The sequence below is a fragment of the Anolis carolinensis genome, unplaced genomic scaffold, assembly GCF_035594765.1.
Source record: "Anolis carolinensis isolate JA03-04 unplaced genomic scaffold, rAnoCar3.1.pri scaffold_10, whole genome shotgun sequence".
In the NCBI taxonomy this organism is placed as follows: domain Eukaryota; kingdom Metazoa; phylum Chordata; class Lepidosauria; order Squamata; family Dactyloidae; genus Anolis; species Anolis carolinensis.
Window position 1 is genome coordinate 13742597 of NW_026943821.1, and position 24100 is coordinate 13766696.

General features: G+C 40.4%; 1 protein-coding gene across 1 annotated transcript; it reads right to left on the reverse strand.

The window, feature by feature from the left end:
- Nucleotides 1–1728: 1728 nt before the first annotated feature.
- ppp2r1a (protein phosphatase 2 scaffold subunit Aalpha) lies at nt 1729–22219 on the reverse strand. The gene is made up of 15 exons (XM_003225087.4): nt 22063–22219; nt 17870–17960; nt 17266–17366; nt 15920–16152; nt 15656–15803; nt 15387–15542; nt 14593–14707; nt 12932–13002; nt 12324–12458; nt 10864–11037; nt 9235–9295; nt 6456–6610; nt 4770–4912; nt 4497–4588; nt 1729–3115 (listed from the first exon to the last, which is right to left on the reverse strand). The coding sequence occupies exons 1-15, from the start codon at nt 22213–22215 to the stop codon at nt 3099–3101; spliced, it is 1845 nt and encodes a 614-aa protein (XP_003225135.4). The 5' UTR covers nt 22216–22219; the 3' UTR covers nt 1729–3098.
- Between the last annotated feature and the right edge of the window lie 1881 nt (nt 22220–24100).

Sequence of the window (24100 nt, forward strand, 5' to 3'; positions counted from 1 at the left end):
GCTTCATCCAACAAAATATGCTTTCTCTAGATCCTCCAGGCAATTGGATGGTATGCTTTTGTCAGAAGCTACTACCATAGTCACATTCACATAGTAATTTCCTAGAGAATATATATATGTCTTGGAGCTTTCTAGGTCCTCTGATTCTATTTCGCTATTAAGCCGTTTCCTGTGCAAGTAGAATAATGTGTTCCCACAGATATGAGGATTGCATTGTATATTTGGAGCTTTAGTCATGGGATTTACTCAATTGTGTTTCTGGAAAAAGGGATTGACATGAGTCTCATAGGCGAGGAGTAGGAATCATGCCACCACCTGGATGTGTGGCTGCAACTCCCAGCATTCCTTACCATTGGCAACTACTGATAAGACTTGCAGCTCAACATCATCTGGAAAACCAGGATTTCCACCCCTCCTGTTTGTGTTGGTAGCTCTGCCTACTCATTACTGTCAGAATTCAGGATCATGTAAAAGGCACTCTGCATATGCCCAGGACCACAAATTACAACTTTCAACCCTTGGGTATATATATCTAGAGCCACCACAAATATACAATAGTGAGCCTCAGAACTCAGCTGAGGGCAATGGGACATCTGTATGTCATCTCTCATCACTTTTCTTCCTTGACCCAAGTCGTCCGCTGTGTACCCACAGTTCCTTGAACTGGCCTAGCTGTTTGCCTCAGGACTTTAATTACGGCAATGTTAATTTTTGCCTCCAGATGAAGATAAATTAAGCTGAATGGCACAAGAGCTGGGTTCCTTGATTATCGCTAACAATGGCATTAACAAAACGCGTACGCTTTCCCCCCCATTTTCCAAGGTCCTTGCCAAAAGCATGACAAGAATACAAAAAACGAGTTGAATAAATGAAGCTTTAATGCCGAGAGGCCAGGGAATGCTAGCTGCCATCAAAGCATCTCTGCAGGTTGAAAGAGCTGATCCGTATCCAGAGCAGTCCTCCTCTCTCCTGGGTGACACAAAGAACATTGGCCAAGAACACATTGCTAGGTTATTTTTTTCTGGGGGGGCGGTGGCGGCCATAAAAGGGTTTGAAGGACATTTTTCACCCACATACTCCCTTCCCCACCCAGAGCCATCCCTCCAGCACAAGAGGTACAATTCCTAGAAATTAAACCCTTCAAAACTGCTGCAGGGTAAAGCTCTGCAACAGATTGTGCATTAAAAAATGATTTCAGTTGTCTGGAGATGACACTGAAAAGAGGAAGTGCTTGCATTTGTATAGCCTCTTGAAATACAAGAGGGACTTAATTTGCTTCAAACATAAAAATGGTTGATTAAAGGGGGGATTGCTGTATTGTTTCCTTATAGACAAAAAACCAGGTTCAGTCTAAAATGATACTCCATTTGGGTAGATCTCCTCGACAAGCCCTACCCAAATGAACAAGAACTATACACGAGACACTATAGCTTTCTAACTGTCTAACAGCAACCCACTTTGCTTATTAGGACTGGGAAACACATAGCTTTCAAAGGACTGGGGGACTACAATTTCCACCATCTAAAAGAAGTCTTGAACTCAATAACCTCTAGAGCAGTGGTTCTCTAGTTTTCCAAGGTCTTTTGCCACAAATCCCAGGATTCCACAGGATTGAGCCATGGCAGTTAAAGGGATTTCAAATTACATTAATTTCACAATGTAGATATACTTTAGTTTTACTGAAAAGACACAGCTCCATTTCACTGCCCCGAAAAATAAGATGTCAGATAACGTTCGAGCATTTTATTAATTAGAGGAAAAAATGAACAAGTATACACCAAAAAAATTTCAACAATTTTAAAGTAACATGCCACTAACAGAGGGAGGTTGTGTGTGTCGCTGTTAAGGGGTGCGTGGTTAGAACACACACTTGTTTCACTTGTCCAGTGCAAGAACCAGAGGCAGCAGCAAGAATCTGGGAAGTGGAAGGGGTCAAGTGATAATTGGGGAATGTCTGAGGACAGGGAAGGAAAAAGTTGTCTTTTTAATTTTTTCAATTTCACATGATAAAAACTGAGAAACACAGTTGGCAGACCTTACAAGATTCACCAGAGAAAGCTATCTAATCGTCACTCCCTTGCATGTCTATTAATTGTGCATCCCTTCTCATAAAGCATCCCCAAGGCTTCATATTTAGGAAAGACCAAGCCTGGATAGTTAGAAAACATATTGGTAAGTCCCTGACTCACCTTAGTCCAGAGGTAGTAAATGCTAAGGCCTGAAGCAACACAATACTTGTCAGCTTCCAAACCTCTGTCTGCAAATCACATTAGATGAACTCTTTTAATCACAGGTGCCATTTCTAATGCTTACCTCCTCCCAGCAAAGAGAAGCTCACAAAATTAGACATGCAAGGGATGCTATTTCCCAATTTGATCAGGTAGATTGAAAAAGAAGGTCTGATAAGCCCTCTCTACTGCAGTGTTTTGGGACTACAGGTGGGAAAGCTCTGATTTATTTCACTCCCAGAATTTTGGAAATTCAAGGTACCTTTTCTGCCTTCCAGCTCGTTTCTAATCTTCATTCTGATCAAACTGGTTTTCGACACTGAAAAAATTAGGCATTTCTAACTAATTATGACGGGAGAACTAAAGAACCCATCGGGCTGCCAGATAAGCTAATACTAGCACGAAAAAGGCCAGATTGATACTGCATTCGCAGCTACATACAGCTTTAGGGACATTCTCATGCAAACCCTGGCCAATACAGTTACAGGTTGGCCTAAACGGCAGGTTTTGTCTCTTGCAAAGCTCAGATTCATGCCAAGTGAGGCTCGATGGGGCTGTTCTGTCTCTTTTGCTAGCTTGCAACAGGACACAGAAGGGGGACTGCTGTTTGCTGCCTCCTGCCGATGGAACAAAAATGAAACTTGTCTAAAATGGGAAAGGAAGAGAGTCTCACAGCTGCCCAAGAAGGTCTGAAAACACAGAGCTAAGAGTAGGAGAGGGAGACCGGCTACTGGCCAATAGCACTGTCTCCACCATGTGGATCGGGGGGGGGGGGGGGGGTTGTGGGTGTCATACACATGCAGGGAAAGGGAGAAGGGATGGGTCCAATGGCGTCCAAGCTGAAGAGACAACAGAGCCAGGTCCTAACGTTCAAGCCAACGCCAACACTGTATGAACAAAACAGAAAGTAAATTGGTTATAAATATAATAACTACTTGTAAGGTATTTTTGCATCATCAGTTTTTGCCACCGATTAACTGGTTCCTCCACTGCAAGAATGAGCAGTGGAGGATGAGACCTCATGGGCTATGAGTGCCTGTTCTTCTGGCTAAATAGAAGACAAGGAAGCTTTGAGTACAAAGGCAAACCCCGAAGGGCACTCAGAACAGCCTTACAATAGGCAACAATTCGATGCCTTATCAAACAAACAAAGAGAAATAAACATATACATTAGAAGAAATATAAACATTAAAACCACAAAATAGATGGGGGGCACACTTTGTTATTAGGTTGTTAATGTCTTCAGTATGAAATGATGGCTCACAAATGGGAATGATCCAGAAGAGGTCAATCAGCCACAACACCTTCATGTCATTGCAACCATGCACCTCTTCAACAAAGATGGTTCACATCAATAGGAAAAATGTCACAGAGTCCTAAGTAATTGAGTGATATCCATGTCCTGTGCTATGCTAAGCGCTACCAAGAAGACTTAATAACATTGAAGTCTTTTTAGGTGAATACAAAAGGGAATGACTACAAGAACAAATTGCAAGGAGAAAGCAGAGTGTGAAAAGTTCTCTCCCTTTATACAATATTAAAAATTAGCAGCATCGAATGTTGAATGGATTGCACATCTCTCTTCATGACGGAGTTAAAAGTACTGAGTTTTCTACCTAGGTACGTGTTGATAGCCACATGGTTTAAGAGAGGATTAAACAAATTCATAGAGGTTAAGGCTATCGGTAGTTACTAGTCATGGGTCCCATGTTAAGAGAAAGAAGGGATACACATTAAATATTAAATACGTGAAATAAAACGGTGAAAGTCATGAATCTATCAATTCTAGTACAAATCAGAGCTGTATCATTAAACAGCCAAAGCAGAACATATGTTCTGTTTATGGGCTTTCTTGAGCATGCTGGTCTATAGACTTTGGTCTGATCCAAAGGGACAAAGAAAAAACATTCCCAAACACGTGTTCTTTGAATACAAGTATTTCTGAAACTTGAGTATCCTGCACAGGTTGTCTTTTATATAAATGCCCTTGGGTCTAGCACCATTAATAAGCCAGCACTCCCCTGTGACACTAAATCCATAAACTGAAGCTATTAAAGCAAGAAGACACTAATCTGCATCCCCAATGAGAGAAAGAGTAGACATACAGGTATTTTAGAAACAGCAATTAGACCTTGACTGGAAAGCATTTACTCTCATAATCTGCAGTCTTTTCCTGGTTAGAAGTAGGATCTGGAACTGACACATGTTTGTCATGAAAGAGGTCAATGTTACCAGCATAGAAGAAAGGAGAAACTGTTCCCAACTCACCAGTCAGTGCCTCCTGGGCAAAGTATTTGACATCCACATCTGCATCCTGTGTTAGTTTTTCCAACACTGGCTTCACTTCATTCTGAAGGGTGCTGTGGGTTTAAGAATTGTGTGGGATGATCAATAGGATGAGCCAAGGGAAGAAAGACCAGTACCCAAGGTCTTGTGAGCATTTTGACTTCTTTGCCTCCATTTTCACCTCCCAAATAAACCCTTTTAACAGGAGAAATTCAGGACCTACATAAAGGAATTCTCCTCAGTAACCCCCTGTACCTGTTGTCCAGGATTGGTCCAATTTTCTGCAGCGATTTGGCCACATTGAAGCGGACGTTTGCTACTGCGTCGCCCGCCATCCGCAAGACGGTAGGAAGCATGTGCTTTGTGGTGATCTCCTGCCCACACACCTCTGACAGTACCTAAGGGAAGGAATAAAGGACATGGATCACGGATTCTGTGCATATCTAGATCCAAATAGTACCTTGATCTTTAAGCTTGCTTCTGGCTCTCTTGCTATCTTGTGCTCAATAGATTAGATTAAAAACAGAATTCATCTTCCCAAAGCTAATCTTGGAAAAACAATTCAGAAAGGGAACTAGTGGGCTAGATAATAGATTCTAATGCCTTTAAAACAGGACATCTAGTCCCCAAAAACAAACAACCAACTTCAATTGGAACACCTTGAAGGATGGCTATCTTAATGTCTCCTGAATAGCTTATTCCATTGTACAACAGACCATATATAAATAGAGTGGTGTGCACTCAAGTTTAAAAAGTAAGATTATAGCCTTGATCCTGCTTAGAAGTGGCAGAACATTAAGGTGCAGCCCTGAACTTGTCCGTGAAAATTGACTGGTCTGCTATGGTAAACAGAGATCTGTTGTTGTAATGAAGTACTGGATACTATTTTAAAAGACACATCTGCCAATGCATCCAGGAGTTACACCTGCATAACATCGCTTATGATCCTATCCAGGAAGCTTTGGCTATGGGTCAGGGAAGGATTAACATTACATTCTGAATAACACATTACTATCAGGCGAGGAATGCAGAAAAAACACTAGAGGAGGCTGTACATTATTTTTTAATGGTTCCTATTCCATCTCTTCATCACCATCTTTGATTTCTAGTCCTAAATCGGTCCCTTGACACAAAATTCTTTCCAATGCATAGAATATGCATTTTAAGGAAAAAAATGTATTCAAACTTCACAAGTCTACAAAAAGTGCAATTAAAAATGTTGTTGAGTTATGGTAATTTTGAATGTCAGACCCACTGGATGACTTGTGAAGTCAATCCCATGTATAGTTTGAGGGCAAGTTTGGGGAACAAAATTAAAATTCAATTTGACTTGTGGATAAGTCGAGAGTCATTCCATGGAGAGGGGAAAACAGACAGGACACCTCAAGGGGCCAGCCACCCCTAGCAGCTTTTGCTCTTTCCCTGCTCAAGAATTCAAAAAGACCAGATGTAGATGAGGACAGAGCAGAAGAGGTCAATGCTTTTTAAAGGTTCTCCTGGGACAAAGCTCTTGCCTTTTACCACTATTCAGAGAAGGGGATGGTTCCTTTTTTGATAAAAGTCCAGCACTCACACAGATCCATGGAGAAGTCAAACCAGGTTTTTTGGATTGGTTTCTTTGCTAAAATTCCTCGACTTATACCTGAGTATATAGAGTAGTCTTACTTATTAGATAATGGATGACAAATTATATCTGCAGAAAATTGGAAATGCATTTTATAATTTTCTAGACTTAGGAAATGTGATTCTATTAATGTTTTGAGTTTAAACTGAAAATATACCTATGTGCCCAGTTTTTAAAATTTATTCCAGCAGCAAGAGGTTGTCTTTTCTAAGTGGAAACTGGCAATTATTGTATAAATAATCAAGAACACCCCCTGCTCCTCTTGGCCATCATTTATTCCAGATGTTTCTTCTATTCCAAACCCTGACCCAACTTACGTTGATACAGAAGAGCGTAGTCATACGGTGTAAGTAGTTGGGGTCATTGGACATAGCCAGGACCTTTGGGATGATTGTGGCATGGGCCCAGTCTTTGCCAAACTTCTCCACAAGCTTCTTGAGGTTGCTAGTAGCTGCCTCTCGGATGGCATAGACTAGGGAGCAGGAGAAGAGCCGCATTAGCGAAGGATGTGGGTTAAGACAGGGAGTAGTTGAAGCCATTCTTTGTTTCACAGGGAATATCTCAAGGGGATGTTCCAGCATTTTTGCAAGAACAAAGAAGGGCTTGTTCTTGATGTTTATCAAAACAGAAGTTGCTTTATATCCAAAGTAAAATGATCTAGCAGATGGGTTCTGAGAGTATCAAAGAAAAATACTGTGCAATCCTGCTATATGTGCAAGGAGAAATCTACCTGAAATATGGAAGGAAATCTATCCCATACACAAAGAACACTCTCCATTTTATGTAATACCTGCATTAGTGAGGGTACAACGAAATACTTTATATAGGAGAAAATGAGCTATGCAATACACAAGTTTCACACATAGCGTGAACTTCTATCAACTACGTCACCATTGGCTACAATTATCACTAAAAGCCTTCTTTTCTCAATTGCAGAAATTGTGCATGATTAAACTGACACAGTGTGGAAAACCGAATCGAGCACAAGTTATGTGTGGTCTGCCTTGGATTGTATCCTCTACTTTATACAATTCACCTGTAACCCTTCACAATAATAATTTAGGAAGAAGATGGCAGTTCAATAGATATCTTGAAAACTATATTTCAAGTCCAGACAGATATGATACCACAGAAAATTTACAAATTACTTAACAAAGCACTTAACAGTGGTTTGCAACTCTGCCAATTGGAATGTGAAACAAGGTCTAGGGTAGTTTGAGAGTGCCAGAAAATATATTTCTTCAATTTTATAAAGCAACACACTCATGAATTAAAAACCCAACTGGTCAACAGTGGCAAATCTTACTCGATAAATAGCATACTTCCATTCTTAAATAATTATTATAGTGAGTGACTGCAGAAGGAAAGCATAAAATAAGAAAGGAAAGGCTTAAAATGAGGGGTAATATTAAGTCATACCCCTTATTTGCAAATATTTAAGGTTTTAGTTGTATTTTAAAATCCTATACATTATATAAAATACTAAAATTATGAATATTCATTGAATATTGATTGAGCCAATGCTGAAATAGCCATGGAAACAAACTAAATTACTTTTACATCATTGTACTGGCATTAAACTTGAATTTAATTGCTTCTGTGGCTGAAAAAGGTTTCTCTCTCCCCCCCCCCCCCCCCCCAATTAAATGGCAAAATGCAAACCAACATCTTAATTTCTCTACTAAAAGCTGCATTAGTCACTACCCTGCTGTAAGTGGGAAAAAGAACACAATGGAGCTCATTAGTTTCAAAGTACACTTTCAATACTGTGGATTACTTTTTCAATTCTAGAGCACTTGCAATTTTAGAGATGTGGACAAAAATCTAAAGAACTACTTCAACATGCACTCTCCAACTCCTTACTGACAGGAAGTGCACTAAACTCATAAAATGAAGCCTTCAAGTCCTACACAATTTGTCATCATCATCACCATCACCATAATTCATTTTATCATTAACCTTATTCATTTGCTACCCAACGACAAAGTTATCTGGTAGATAACACAGGTATAGGAAACAATACAAATGAACAAATAGACACACAGACTGCAGACTTATAACACTAGCTATCAAACATTGTGGTGCTGCAAATATTAGCCCTGTTTCTGGGTATATTTGTCCTGCTGATTCCAAAAATGGCAAGAGTTTTCCCTATCAGCTCTAATTTTTGAGATACAGAACACATGGCATCTACCAGTCACCATCTGCTTGCCCATGATAAATATATCTAAGAGAGTTGATGTAACTTTCCGAATCAGTGCCCCAAATAGCTCTATGAACAGGCCTAAAAAACAAGACACCAAGATTTTTTTTTGGTTTGGCTGTGTAAACTAAGGGAACTGGAAAAATAAAATAAAAAAGTTTGTCTCCTACACAAAATTGGAAAACAAGAGTGGGGTGAATTTCTCTAAAAGGGAATGCCACAAAAAAGGGTCCCACTTCTGGAAAAAAAACTTGTCCTGTATAAGCATCCAGATAAAACCCCCTGAATATGATTTCAGGATCTATATATGTCAATGTAATTTGTTTAAAACCTGGAAGGTAAACTTTGAATCTGTGCTGGAGATGAACAATAAAGCCAGTGCTTATGATGACAGTGCGTCGCAATTCAACCTCACATCACTTATTATTTCACAGCACATTTCTGAATTAAAATCTCCCAATCGTTTACAAAGGCAGCGTCAAAACAACACACTACAATTATCCCAGAGCCCTTCCTCACAGCCATAAAAAACAGAATATCAAGGCAGATAATCCACAATATCTGCTTTGAACTGGATTATATGAATCCACACTGCCATATAATCCAGTTCAATGTGGATTTTATACAGCTGTGTTGAAAACGCCACAGGAATCCAAAGGGAGGTTAATTATACCTTGGAAATCTGAAGCAGGATACTATCCAATCAGGTATGGAGACAGCTAATAAATCAGCTGAAACTTTAGTGATAGCATATCTAAGATGATGACTTGCTGACTGACCAAGTATGATACAACCCTCTTGATGGGAAAAGTATTTTTTTATATTTTAGCTGTCCATGGCATAGGGCAGAATTGCTAAAGAAGGAGGGGAAAAACAAGGGAGAATGGTCTTACCATGATCCACAAGCCATGCCATACAAAGGGAGTTCAGCTTCTCATCAAAGAATTCCACACCCTGCAAATGGGAAATTTGCAGTAAGTCCAAATTAACTTGCAAGCTTGTTAAATTACAGGACATTTAGAATCAAAGCCATAATTTTAGGAGATGTGATGATGTTAAAAGAATTGGTAAAAAAGGTAAGGGTTTCCTCTGACGTTAAGTCCAGTCATGTCTGACTCTGGGGGTTGGTGCTCATCTCCATTTCTAAGCCGAAGAGACCTTCAAGGTCATGTGTCCGTAGACACCTCCAAGGTCATGTGGCCGGCATGACTGCATGGAGCGCCGTTACCTTCCCGCCGGAGGGGTACCTATTGATCTACTCATATTGGCATGTTTTCGAACTGCTAGGTTGGCAGGAGCTGGAGCTAACAGCGGCCGCTCACGCCGCTCCCGGGGTTTGAACCTGGGACCTTTTGGTCTCCAGCTCAGTGGTTTAACGCACTTCGCCACCGGGGCTCCTAAAACAATTGGTAGGCCATTTTTAAGCTTCATGTGCAAAAGCAATGGGGAAATTAAACCACTAAACATCCACGAAAGATTGTAGATGAACAATTAGAAAACATATAATAATTATATGAAATTGTTGAAATTAGAATCAGAAGTAATAGAATTGACAGGGCTGTATTTTTATAACACTATGTGAATGAAAGGAAGGGTGGAGGTGAGTATAGATTTGGGAATACATGACGTGATAAGACAATTATATTATTTATTTCTCACATTTATATCCCACCCTTCTCACCCGAAGGGACTCAGGGTGGCTTACAACAGTGGCAACAATTAGATGCCCATACAAACCAATATAAAAACAGCACATAAACAGTTAAAACTATTAAAATACATTATGAATTAAAAATATACATTTCAAACATAAAATCAGATCCGTTCTTCCTCATGCTTTGTCCATAGTTCAGTCCGTGTCATTTTCACCATTTATTGATTAAAAGCCTGGGCACACAATTTAATGTTTCAAAACAAAGTTTTAAAATCATTTAAAAAAGGACAAGAAAAACCCCACTCTCAATTGGTAGGCCAAACATAAAGAACATGGAAAAGGAACAGGCCTTGGTTGAATTATCAATACAGTATTCCCTCACTTATCGCGGGGGTTACGTTCCAGGACCACCCGCAAAAAGTGAAAATCCGCAAAGTAGGGATGCTATATTTGTGTTGTTTACAATCTCACTGGCAAGTAGCGTCTCTGTCGTCTCCTCGTCTCTCAAGCACGCATATGCCTTGTGAGGCGAAAACAAAGCTGCTTCAGCCTCCTTTTCTCTCCCTTTGGTTTCTCCTTCCTTCCTTAGGCTTCTTCTTAGGAAGGAAGTAGAATGAGGATTTATATTATTTTACGATTTAGACTATTATTTTGGTGTTTATTTAAAAATCGTGAAACAGCGAGGATGTGAAAAGCAAACCGTGAAGTAGTGAGGGAATTCTGTACTTCCAGTTTCACTGGCAATAATTTTAAGACTCCATGAGTTGGAACAAACAGTTCAGCTGATGTAAGAATCTTCAGATCATTATTTTCTCCCAGACACACAAGTACTTTTCATTCATTTCTAAAGAGGTCGTGTAGCACTTACCAGTTGCCCAGCCAACAAAGGCATGTACTCAATGATGGCCAATCGCACACGCCACTTGGCGTCCTCTGCCAATTCCACAATGGCCGGGAGCAGGGACTGGGACAACTGCCGGATACCAATCACCTCATTCACACAGTCCAGGTTGGAGATGATGTTGAGCCGGACTTCAGGACACTGCAGAAAGGGAAACAGATGATATCACACAGGGGAGAGCTTACCCGTACCCCCAGAGGCAGTTTCTAACACCCGCTCCCTCTTCTTGAGCTTCTTTCGTTGGAAGGCTAATAGGGAACCACTGCGCTTTCTTCCACCTGACGTGAATTGATTTGCAACCTGTTAATGTGCAAGATGCATTCTAGAAAGATACAGATCTTTCATTCAGAATTAGGAGACAGTAACTCTCTAACAGACATGGACAGACTTTGACCCTAGAGGTGTCTTGGCCTTTCACAATTCCTACCAGCTTTGTGGGAGTTGGAAGTCCAAAAACACCTGGAGGGCCAAAGTTTGCCCAGGCCTGCCCTTTAAACTCCTAAAAAACCAAGGTTTCTACTACCTAATATATACTTGGTCCATCTAGTTCAGGGTCAACTTATTCAGACTGATTTAAGCACTGTACCATCTTTTTAAAAACAACAACAACCATCCCTTCCTTTGAGTAGAGTGGCAAAAGGCAGTAACATCCCAGGAGAACCTAAAAGAAGCACTCTCTCCACCTTGGTGCTGCTTCTTAGACCTTTTGAATGCTCGAGTGGGGAAATGGCATGGGTCATATTAAAATCTGCAATTTTGGTCTCAAAATCTGCCATCAATTTGTATATGAGTAGGAGCCCCGGGGGCGAAGTGTGTTAAAGCACTGAGCTGCTGAACTTGCAGACCAAAAGGTCCCAGGTTCAAATCCCGGGAGCGGAGTGAGCGCCCGCTGTTGCTCTAGCTTCTGCCAACCTAGCAGTTTGAAAACATGCCAATGTGAGTAGATCAATTGGTACCGCTCCAGAGGGAAGATAACGGCGCTCCATGCAGTCATGCCAGCCACATGACCTTGGAAGTGTCTACGGACAACGCCGGCTCTTCGGCTTAGAAATGGAGATGAGCACCAACCCCCAGAGTCAGACATGATTGGACATAACGTCAGGGGAAACCTTTACCTGTATCTATATACAGTAAGCCTATGAAAGCATATGCTCTAAGATGCTACAAGTCCCTTTTTGAATATTTCAAATTTAGATTACATTTCCTTTATCTTTCCATAGCCATTTCTATGCTTCAGTTAATTCTATGCAACTGTTTCATTAGCATCACACAAAGTGCTTCATGTAAGGAAGCTAATCAGACATGAAATAAAACACATAAAACAGGAGAGCAGGCAAATGCTCCCTTGTATTAGCCCTGGAAAGTAGAAATAGACGTTTTGAATACTCCAGAAAGAATGGGAAGCATAGGGCAGAGGGGGCACTCACCTCATCTTTGAGCTGAGCCAGGAAGAGAGGCAGGAGGTGTTCAATTGTGTTGTCCTTGCCCAAAATGGGAGAGAGCCCCATGATCACAGAGGCCAAAGCAGATTTGACATGTTGATTTGCATCTGATACTAGTTCCTAGAAGGAAAAGGGGAGTGTTTTTCGACAACACATGCTGGACAGAAACATTTAGGCAGCAGTTTCTGTTCTGGTCCTCTGCTTAAGTGACAACCTTTATTCTGATGATTATGAAAATGTATAAACAATGTTCTAGTGCCACACCACAAATAGCTACAATTAGGCACTCTCTTCTCTTATACATGCTATCTTTTCCCAGATCCGTGCCAGCAAGGAAATAGCCAATATGAATGCATGCAATATGAATGAACTACCAAGGCTTTGATCAAAATCAAAAGTAAGAAATCGCCTCCCCCTTGCTCTGGCCATGCATAATATACAAGTGCTTGCTGTTCTTTCTTTATAGAGTCCTGCTTCCTTTCTTTCTTCACCCCCGCAATCCTTATTGAAAGTCTGTTCCTGGCCTGACTAACTGAAGAGCAAACCAATGATTTTTTTAAAACTAGCTCAATGGAAGATGCCCTGACACATACCTTGATGCAGGGCAAGATCTGGGTCATGATGACATTTTCACGACAATCAGGAGAAAGGTTCTCACAGAATTCTAAGAAATGGATATAAATGGTTACCACAGCAATAAGATACAAGGATGAGGCTGTTGTTTACCTGGATAACAAAGAAGACTCATAGAAATATTACATTTCTCTTCCCTGGTGTCATATATTTTTATGCTAACTCACCTCAGCACAAGACCTATTCCTGACTTCCTTTCTAAAAGCCCATCCTCCTTAAACTGAGACTGGACAAAGGACAGTTGTCTCTTAGGAAAGAGCTCATTAAAAGCTTCACAGCTCTACTACTGAGTTAATTTAATGTGCAATTTTCTTTCCACATTCATGTGTGGAGATTGGTGCTATGATGTAGCTATCCAATGTATTATCAGATCCAAAAGCATGGCTAATCATCAAGAGTTAATAGGAATTAATGTCAACAGCCTCAGTAAGGTCACAGGTTATTCATCCCAAAACACACGATAGGAGAAAAATATCTTCTATTGAATTTCTGGTAGCAATGCTCTGAATAGTATTTTTAGATCTCACTGCTAAAGTAGTTTGTATTTTACTTAGGTAATTCGTTTTACAATCCAGTGTATAATTTTGTAGTGTAATTATTTTTTCCCAGTTTGTGTGTATGCACACATTTTAAATTGTACACCTCTGGCAGGACCCACTATATTTGGATATGTTCCTCACAAAGTGCAACGTACATTGACGGCACTAATAAAAGAAATAAGGATGACAATAAAATAAGTTTGAAAAAAAGCCCAAATTTTCAAATGAAGTGAATAGAGCTTGAATGGATCTCACACTTCAAAAATGATCATTCTACATACTGCACTTACTAAAAATAAAAACCTGTTTTCTTGAATCTAATGCTCACCTTTTTTTGGCTAAATTACCTTGCAAAATTACTGCACACATTAGATTCACGTCACATGCTGAGCCAAAGCTGCTTCAGAAACACCGAAGCTCCTATTAGAGGGATACCATCTCAAATTTAATGCCATTGCTCAATGTTATGAGATCATGGGATTTGTAGTATAGTAGGGCACCAACACTCTTTGGAAGAGAAGGCTCAAACTACAACTCCCATGACTCCCTAGCATTGAGCCAGGGCAGTTAAAATGGATTCATTCCACAGCATAGATGCACACCAAGGTTTTCTTTTCCACTACTGGAAGCTTTGTTTTTAAAAAAGAAATTCTAAGCAGGCAGCAACTGTAATAGTCAAATTACGAAGAGTGCACTTTAAGTGCTTTCAGGGAGATAGGGCGGTATATAAACAAAGTTTTATTATTATATATTATTTTGCTGCTGAGCATTACATTTAGCAGAAACCTTTTTTTGATTTCAGGGTTTTGAAAATTGAAGTGCGCATTACATTCAATGTTGCATTAAACTTGGACAAACAGGTAAGTGATTTGTACTAAATCTGCTCCCAGCTGGAAGCATTTTAAATCCTGGAGAGCAGAGGTGGGCTCTCTATAGCAGCAGTTATCCTTTCTGACTCCTGTCACTTTCAAGGGCCATCACTATACCTACTTTGTTCTACTTCCCCTATATGGATTACATTGCTGTTCAAGGTCTTCCACACATTATTACAAAAATACTATGGTCAAGTAAGTACAACTGACCTTTAACTTTGTGGGAGGCAGCAGCCCTCACTTCAGCTTCACAGTCTTTCATGAGGTTCTGGAAGGCCGGCACCAAATCAGTCTTAGTGATTTCTGGTCCAACAGCTTTCTGGAGCTGTAAGGAGGAAACAGCACCAAACTTCACCGCAGAGAAGCTCCCAATAGTGCTGCCCTGTACTCTGATAGAAGTAATTGTAATTCATGCACCAGAGAATGTGCTGGTTATGAGAAACAGGCTTTGAATAATGTGCTGGACTTTAATTTGTTTTTTAAAGGTTTATGTTTTAAACATGTTAATTTTGTGATGGTTTAACTGCTTTTCAAATTTCATATGGTTTGAAGTTTTAATCATGCTTATTTTATAACTGCTGTAAGTCTCACTGAGTCCCTAACTGGGAAAAAGCAGGACAGTAATAACAAACAACAAGAACAATCCACAACACATGTGTCAAACACAAGGTCCATGGGCCAAATCTAGCCCTCCATGTCATTTTGTAAGACCCTCCAGATGCTGGAATACAACTCCAGCATAACTAGAAATTATGGGAGTTGTGGCACGAGGAAGGCTGTAGTTTGTTCTGTTTTGATGATGGAGTGGGGTTTCGATGTAGATACAAGGCTCGTGGATATGATGTTTGATACCACAAGTGCTGTTCGGTCGCAGTTCTCATCATCCGCAGTTCATATGGCAGATAATTAAAAGTGATGTCCTTTAATAACATCTGGGGACCCAAACTGGGTAAAAAGACTAAAGAGCACTGACCACAATGTTTGCAGACGGGAATCATACTAACCTCTGTGAACTTATCAGCCACCATGTAACGAACCCGCCAAGATTTGTCCTCTGCTGCTTGCCGTAATGTTGGCATGACCAAGGACTCCAGGTCCTCTTGGGGCAAGAGCTGAGCAATATTAACACAGGCTTCCACAGCCAATAAACGCACAGAATCCTATATGAGAGATATGAAATGTGTTAAAGTTTGTTTTTTTTAGAGAACTACACATTTCTCTGCCACAACTCATTCCCATTCTCTTCCAGAACTGGACTTGCCAGCATACCAACCTGCTCATCAGAGGCCAAGTTAGAGAACATGGGGATGATCTCACTCTTGACATATTCCAACTCCAAGACTTTGGCAAATTCGCCCAGCTTGGAGGCTGCTGCCCGCCTCACCATTGGAGTATCATCTGAACATAGGTTCCTGAAATACCTGCAGAAGAGGAAAGAGCAGCAATAGTTAGGATGTATGGGACCACACAATCACTCTTTCTTACTCTGTATTATCCACAACTCAGCAAACAAACCCCAACCATTTTGCACACTTACTGCCGGAGTTCAGCTTTCACCGAACTGGAGACTCGCGGATAACAGACGCTGAAGAGGCCACATGCAGAGGTGCGTGAGGTGAACCAGTCACCCCCTGCCAGGCGCTTTACCAGGGGCACAAAATGGGCCTCAAGGTCAGAGGGAGAGTGCTCATGGGAGATGGCTCGCAGGGACTCCACTGCCTTGTCTCGCACCACTGTCTCTTCAACTGTTGCCAGGCTCTCAAGTGGGGGCTGCAATAAGATCAGAGGACACATTATAGACAGGATGCCTTTCTACAGGTTATCATTTTTCAATATCCATAAGAAATAGCAATAAAACCAAAATATACCATTGGTTTTTTAAAGGAAAAGAAATCATGAAAATAACTTGGCATTTTGATTGGTGGATAAACAATCAATTCAAAGCAACCAGTAAAAAAAAAGAGATTTTCAATCACTTTTAAAAATGGTCGTTACACTTTTGAAGCATATGAGATTAACAAAACTTTCCATTTCTAGTAAGATAAGTGGAGGCAAAACGTGCAGGAGACAGAATATGGGTTACCTGAGCAAGAATTCCAATTCCCTAGCCACACATTAGAAACACACCCTATAGTCCTTCATGCAAATAAAATGCAGGCCATTTTACCATACATTTTTACCTGACGTCTAATAGAGCTTGGATGGGTGTATGTATGTATGTGTGTGTGTGTGTGTGTGTGTGTGTGTATATATATATATATATAAATTATAGTTTCCAGAACTGCTGGTTGTACTGGTTAGGAGATTCTGGGAGATGCAATAAAATATTCCCAGATTCTGAAATTTTCTTTTTTAAAGTCTTGCTTTAAAAAAACCAAGCTGACCCTAGAAAATGATTTACTTAAGAAAGGGTTTGTCATTTGTGAGGGTTTAACACTACCTTACCCCCAAAATTATCAATTATCAGCAATAATAATAATAATAATAATAATAATAATAATAATAGGTATTTGAATGGTTTTTAAATTCCGACAGCTCGTTTAGCTGCTGGAGCTCTTCTGGCAGGTCGTTCCACAGTTGTGGGGCAGCCGATGAAAAGGTTCTCTGCGTGACGGCTGCCAGTCGGGTTCTGGCAGGCTGGAGTAACCGTCCCCAGAGAACCTCAGTGTTCGGGGCGGATTGTATGGGAGAAAGCGATACTTTAGGTAACCTGGACCTAAACCATGTAGGGCTTTAAAGGTCAAAACCAATAGCATATACTTAGCTCAGAAACTAATTGGAAGCCAGTGGAGGCATAGAAGCACTTTCAAATTTTTACACTTTTTAATTCCATTCCTTTCCCCCCCTGCTGAAAATGCCCCCACCCCCACCCCAGCAACTTACCAATAGACAGTGGACATATTCAGGGCCCCCAACCAGAGCCGTGAAAGTTCCCAGCTGCTCCGCCAGGGCCAGTAGCACCTCATCTTCATCGTAAATAGTATCTGTAGGAGACGAAAAAATCAAATGAAATAAAACAGTTGAAGCAAGCAAAGACAAATAAGCTTAAAACTATCACAATACAGCACAAACCCAGATAATTAAAACAGGGTGATAATTTGTTCTTACATAGTAGCTGAAGGTATTTAGAAAACATATTTAGAGATAGAGAGGGCATTATTGTTTTATCAGGTTGAAACGTCAGCATTTAAAAAAACCTTCAGCCACAAGCTGCCAGCCTTGATTAAAGCCTTACACTTTTCCTTTGGTCAGGGCTGTACCAATAAGCATAAAAGAAAGAACAACATAGTACTCTGCCTGAAGAATTGTGAAATGCCACACAGCATGCATATTGCAACCTACAAAAAGAAACTTCTAAAGAGGCCTTGGAACAGAAACTGGGGCATTGTCCAAGGCGGAAATTGAAGCACACAAGAGTTTTGGCTTTCAGAATCAGCTCTGATTGCTTAAAAGTGGACACCAATAGAAAGCCTGGTATTTTCATTACCTGTGAGAAAAGGCAAAAGCTCACTGCGCGTCCTCTCAACGCCCAGGGCCAACGCAATGGTGGAGAGCTTCTTGATGCTGTTCAGACGAAGCTGTAGTCAAAAGAGAGACATTCAAGGAACAGATTCAAAATCTCAAACCACTAGAAGAAATTAGCTAACCCTGCACAACATCTTGATACTGAGTCCCCAGTTCACTTAGCTATTACCATGCTAATCTATTTTCCCACTCAGCTTCACCCCCCCCCCCCCAATGAAAACCAGAGCAGATAGAGATAATTTACATGCAAGACAAGGACCACACAGATAAATTAATCCATATGTTCAAGAATACACCATGGATTGAAAAGCCACTAAAATATGTTGTCCAAAGGCTTGAAATGTACTTTTATGATATAATCTTAAAGAGAACATTAGCCGTTTTAAGTCCCTTTTGGGGAGATAAAACTGGGTATAAATACAAATAACAATAATAATATGATTTATTGTCTAAAACGTAAAAAGTATTTTAAATGTATATGAGCAATGTGAAGGAACATGTCATTCCAAACATGTCAAAAATAACTGGATACAGGTTCTGGTTGAAAGAATTATGATAATTAATATAAAAATGAAACCAGAACTTTTTGGGGGGCGATTGCGGACTATCACTCACAAAAAAAATCATAATTGTTTATTTTCAATATATGATCACTGCTGCAAGACTGTTATACGTGCAAAGGCAGAAGAGTGTAGAAATACCAATGGTGGAAGAACTGTTGTTGAAACTGATATACTGGGTTAACATCTATAAATTAACATAAATTGATTAGGGAGAAAACAATGGCTTCTTTTTTAAAAGTTTCATCTTCTGAGGTCAGGTGATAGAATAGGTTTTTTTTTAACTTGCCTGGTTTTACATCCTCTATAAAACAGCCTAGATGATCAAAGAATGGGAAACAGAAAAGCTACAAAGTAAAAGTATTAAAAGTCTTTGAAAGATTCTCACTAGGACTGGTTGTCATGGTAAGTGTGGGCAAACTTCCCATAGCAAGTGCCAAGCAACACACAGGAGTCAAACACAAAGAGAGGAGAAAACAAAGCAAGCTTTCCTTACTTCTGAAACACTAAGCCCAAACAGAATTAGAGTTTAGAAAAGTGATATTTTTAGATTACAACTATCAGGATTCCTCAATAAGCACGACCATTTTCCATTCTGCCTTATTTTGTGCAGTGATTCATCTTTCACAAACTGAGAGGGCAAAAAGGAATAGTTATCAACTGACAAACCTTCCTGTCTTGAGAGAATTTTTAGTTGCCAAAGGAAAAGAACAAATGACCAATTATGAGCCATTCAGGCCTTCCATCCAAATGTTTAAAGTGAAGATTTCAACAACTTCAAATTTCTACTATAGAAGGCTGGAAGGAATAGATCCCTGTTTGCCTTTGTAACCACTACATAACTGGGTCCCAACCCAAATCAGGCACACAAAATCCCCATGTTATGATACTCAGTTGACCTGCTAAACTGGTCTCAGTCCCTCCCTATCCTCAATATATTGTCAATTTGACAGGTTTTGACTGGGAAGGATCAGTGACGCACAGCTCTGGATTGTGCTGCTTCTGGTAGAGATAAAAATTTAGTTAGGAATATAAACATCTAATACTAGTACTCTAAGTTCATTACAGCAGAAAGAGAAATTCAGGCCAATGAGAAAGCAATAGTATGTCTGCATCGACGAGGATTGACCAAGCTAGTGGTTATGTTTATCATGTCAGATGCAAAAGACAAGGCCAGCACAGATGTTTGAACAATGGACAATGGCTTTGGAAAGCAGGGTTCAAATCCCCATTTGGACATGGAAACCCTCTGGGTGACCTTGAGCAAGTAATCTTCCCTTAGCCTCAGAGAAAGCTAAGTATCTTGCTAAGTAAACCCGATAGATGCACCTTAAGAGTTCCCAAAAATCAGAAATGATCTGAATACAAAAAACAAATAATGAAAGGCAATCCTTCCATAAACATGAGATGTAGATTTATCTATCTTTACAACTGAAAGCCCACATGGCATCTACAGCAGACAGCACTTCCCAGTAGATAGGGCTGAAACAGCAAGTGCAACCAGAAAGAAAACCTGTACAGGCACTATCAGGATCCCTCAATAAGCAGGGCCATTTTCCTTTCTATCTTATTTTGAATGTCCAACATTAACTACATCAGAGATGAGAAAAGTGCAGTCCATTGGGTGCATATGTCCCCAAAGCCCTTTTTGTAGCCGTTGGTGCTCCCCAAGCCCTTATGTAGCCCAATTTTCTGCTGGACCAAAAATCAGCCCAAAAATGTCAACCAAAATTAATCAAAATAATATGATTTTACTTCGTGTTTGACAGGGTGGTGTAATGCAATCTGCAAGGGTGTAGAGGGAAAGAATAAAAACAGAGCTCCTGTCAGTTGCCTAGCTCTAAACTAAAACAATATGCTTTACATAGACCTGCCCTTTAAGACTGTTTGATTGTATGCCTTCACGTTTACTGTCAACTTATTCCCCCATGAATCTGATAAGAGGGGTTTTTTGGCAAGGAATAGTTGCCAAAAGTTGTACTACAACAATGTCACGACTCTTACCCTGCTAGAAATCAAGATCATCCTCAGATTTCACCCCCATTTTTGCTGAAGGTACAAATTCTGTGTGAGTGGCTCAGAAATCTACCCTTACAAAAAAATTTTTTTAAAAATTCAGGATTCCTAAGATAGAACTGGCAACTCTGTCTCATGATCACTGTGTGAGGAATATCAGGAACATAATGCTTGCTTCAATCTTTCCTGGGCTATTTGATGATAACAAGGAATTTTATTATCCTCATTTCATCTATGTGAGATTCTAGAAATTGAGCCACATATTTTCAATGGCTTTATTTTTTCCAAAAAAGAATGTCAATTTCCTTTCAGAAAGCATCCCCAGCAGATCATCTGCTAATTTCCACCATGTCACACTTATTAGATTACAGAGTTCTAGTGCTTTGAGACTTAAAAACTCGAATACCTCTGCACTATCAACATGTGTGTGTATGCTTTAAAGAGACCTGTCAACTTAAGGTAACACTATGAATTTAGTAGGGTTTTCCTGGGCAAGGAACACTCAGAAATTGTTCTTCTAGTTTCGCTGAACTATAGGCTACATAAGTTTTTAGTCAGTCTCCCAGCAAAGTTCTAACCATGTTCTAAATCCTACTGTTACAACATATGATCAGACCCACTGAATCAACTGGATTTACCTAAAGTAATTCATTAATCAAATCTCCTTTGACTGGAGTAGCTAAAAGGATTCCAGTCTATGGGCCACTTTGTGAGTGCATGATTCAAGACGCTTTTTAATTTATGGAGATCTAATTGATTTCATAGGGTTTTTTTATTTAAGGAATGTTCAAAGGACATTTGTCATTTCCCACTTCTAAAGAATAGCCTAGAGCATCTGCAGGCCTGATCCTGTTTGGCTTCCAAGATTGGATTGGATCTGCCAAACTACAACTCCCATAATTCCATAGCATTATGCCATGGCAGCTAAAGTGGGTCAAAAATGCATTAATTCTACAGAGTAAATGCACCCAGAGAAAGCAATGTTAAAAAAGGACAGAAGAAATGAAACACACCTCCATCCTGGACATCACCAGGCTACATCCAACATGGCTTCCCTATTGACAGCCTCCCCTTATAAACAGATCTCCTAACTTGACCACCTCCATTGAAAAAAATAAGACAGCAATGTATTTCCCACGGTATAATTTTGAATGAAATGGGGCTGGCCTTACATAGAAAAAGCCTAAACCCCCTCCTCTGAATGGACAGGAAGCTGCTCTGCAATGAATAAATAGGCCAAGCCTCGCCCATTCAGTCCCCCTCTATGGTTTGATCCCCTTATCAGAAATACAGGCTCGCTCAGCCAATCACGTGGCAGCTCTCATCCCGAAGGGAGAGGTCAATGGATTGTACAGACCCTTTCATTAGCCAACACCCTCCTCTTTTCTTTTCTTAAATGAAGATCCTTCCAACCAATCTGGCTCCGTTTCTGATTGCTCTCATCCGGGTTTCCATATAAAAGGGAGCCCCTGATTGGCTACCGTGCCGGGGCCTTCGCTTCGTACCCCTCGGCTGCCTCAACAACCCCCCACTTTCTTTCCTTCCGTCCCGGCTGCGCTCCCACAAAAACGGGGCTTACCTGGACGTCCTCATTCCGGAGCTCGTCGATCAATACGGCAATAGGGTAGAGCGAGTCATCTCCGTCGGCGGCCGCCATCTTAGCTCCCGGCTTCTGTTCTGAAGCGGATGCGGGGTTCGCAGAGACGCCTTGCAGGGGCGGGTCTAATGTCATTGGTGGATTAGTATGCCACTCTCGCCTATTCCTCAAGCCTATTGGTTCCTATTGTTCAAACCCCGCCTCTTCATTGGTTCCGTTTGAGAGGACTGTAGATCAATCAATTCTCCACATGCCACTCATTTGGTTGTAATTGTGGAATTTCGACCATTCACAGAAAGCTTTGGGAAATGCGTCATTAATACCCACCCCTTCCAAACCTTGATTGGCTAAATGACTTCTATACCCGCCTTCATCAACGCATAATTGGATGTTCTAGTTTCCTATGTCTCTGCCATAAGGGTCTCAAAACGTTCCTGTTTCAGTCTCGCACGCTATTGGGTAGAACCTATTCCCGCCCTCTTACATTTGAATATGATTTGCCACTTGTTTTGAAAGGCAATTGGCAGTATCCAATCCAAGGCAGGGAATAGGCTTTTGTTTCACTGGGAGAAGGGAGAAGGGGTGGGGCAGAGTATAGTCTTTGCTGATGATCATGCCATCACCGCCCAAGCAGGGAGCCTTGAAATGGTTGAACAGAAGCTCTCTGAAGCTTTTGGTGCTCTTACTGCCTATTACAGGGAAAACCAGCTGATTCCTAATCAATCTAAAACACAGACATGCCCTTTTCATCTTAAGGACAGACAAGCTCTGAGGATTGCCTGAGAAGGAATCCTACCAGAGTATTGCAGCACACTAAAACACTTTGTAGTTACTCTGGACAGTGCTCTGATTTAATAATAATAATACAGTAGAGTCTCACTTATCCAACACTCGCTTATCCAATGTTCTGGATTATCCAACGCATTTTTGTAGTCAATGTTTTCAATACATCGTGATATTTTGGTGCTAAATTCGTAAATACAGTAATTACTACATAGCATTACTGTGTATTGAACTACTTTTTCTGTCAAATTTGTTGTATAACATGTTTTGGTGCTTAATTTGTAAAATCATAACCTAATTTGATGTTTAATAGGCTTTTCCTTAATCTCTCCTTATTATCCAACATATTTGCTTATCCAACGTTCTGCCGGGCTGTTTACGTTAGATAAACGAGACTCTACTGTAATAATAATAATAGTAAGAAGAAGAAGTTTATTTGTATCCCGCCACCATCTCCCCCGGAGGGGACTCGGGGCGGCTTGATTTACAAGAAGCACTGCTTGAATATTAAGTAAAAAGTGGATGCTAGATATACAGAAGAGTCTCACTTATCCAACGTAAACAGGCTGGCAGAACGTTGGATAAGCGAATATGTTGGATAATAAGGAGAAATTAAGGAAAAGCCTATTAAACATCAAATTAGGTTATGATTTTACAAATTAAGCACCAAAACATCATGTTTTACAACAAATTTGACAGAAAAAGTAGTTCAATACACAGTAATGCTTTACGAATTTAGCATCAAAATATCACAATGTATTGAAAACATTGACTACAAAAATGTGTTGGATAAGTGAGACTCTACTGTAATATCACACAAAAGCTGACTGGCACAACCTGGGGATCACAACCAGACACACTGAAGACATCTGCTCATGCCTTTGCAGATGTTTGATGTTTCACCATCCTTGTCCCTGCATGGGAAGCTGGAGCTGGCAGGGGGAGCTCACCCGCTCTCCATGGATTCGAACTGCCGACCTTTCAATCAGCAGTCCTGCTGGCACAAGGGTTTAACCCAGTGGTTCTCAATTTCTTTTGGATTATGACCCACTTGACCAGAGACCACTTTGACCAGGGACCACATTCCAACATTAGTACCAAAAGGGTTACAAATCAGTTTTTGGTCAACTTTAGATTCAGTTTGGTTATTTGGGTCTGATTCAGAAAATTGCATTGGATAGACCACATCAGCTCTAGTTTCTAATACAGAACATATGCCATCCAGTAGTCTCCATCT

Excerpts from the sequence above, each read along its gene's own strand:
- ppp2r1a (XM_003225087.4), bottom strand. The coding sequence starts at position 22,215 with ATGACATTAGACCCGCCCCTGCAAGGCGTCTCTGCGAACCCCGCATCC. Across the intron at positions 17,961-22,062 it reads TCCGGAATGAGGACGTCCAG|CTTCGTCTGAACAGCATCAA; the intron begins GTAAGCCCCGTT and ends TTTTGACTACAG. Across the intron at positions 9,296-10,863 it reads CTTTGTTGGCTGGGCAACTG|GGTGTGGAATTCTTTGATGA; the intron begins GTAAGTGCTACA and ends TCCCATTTGCAG.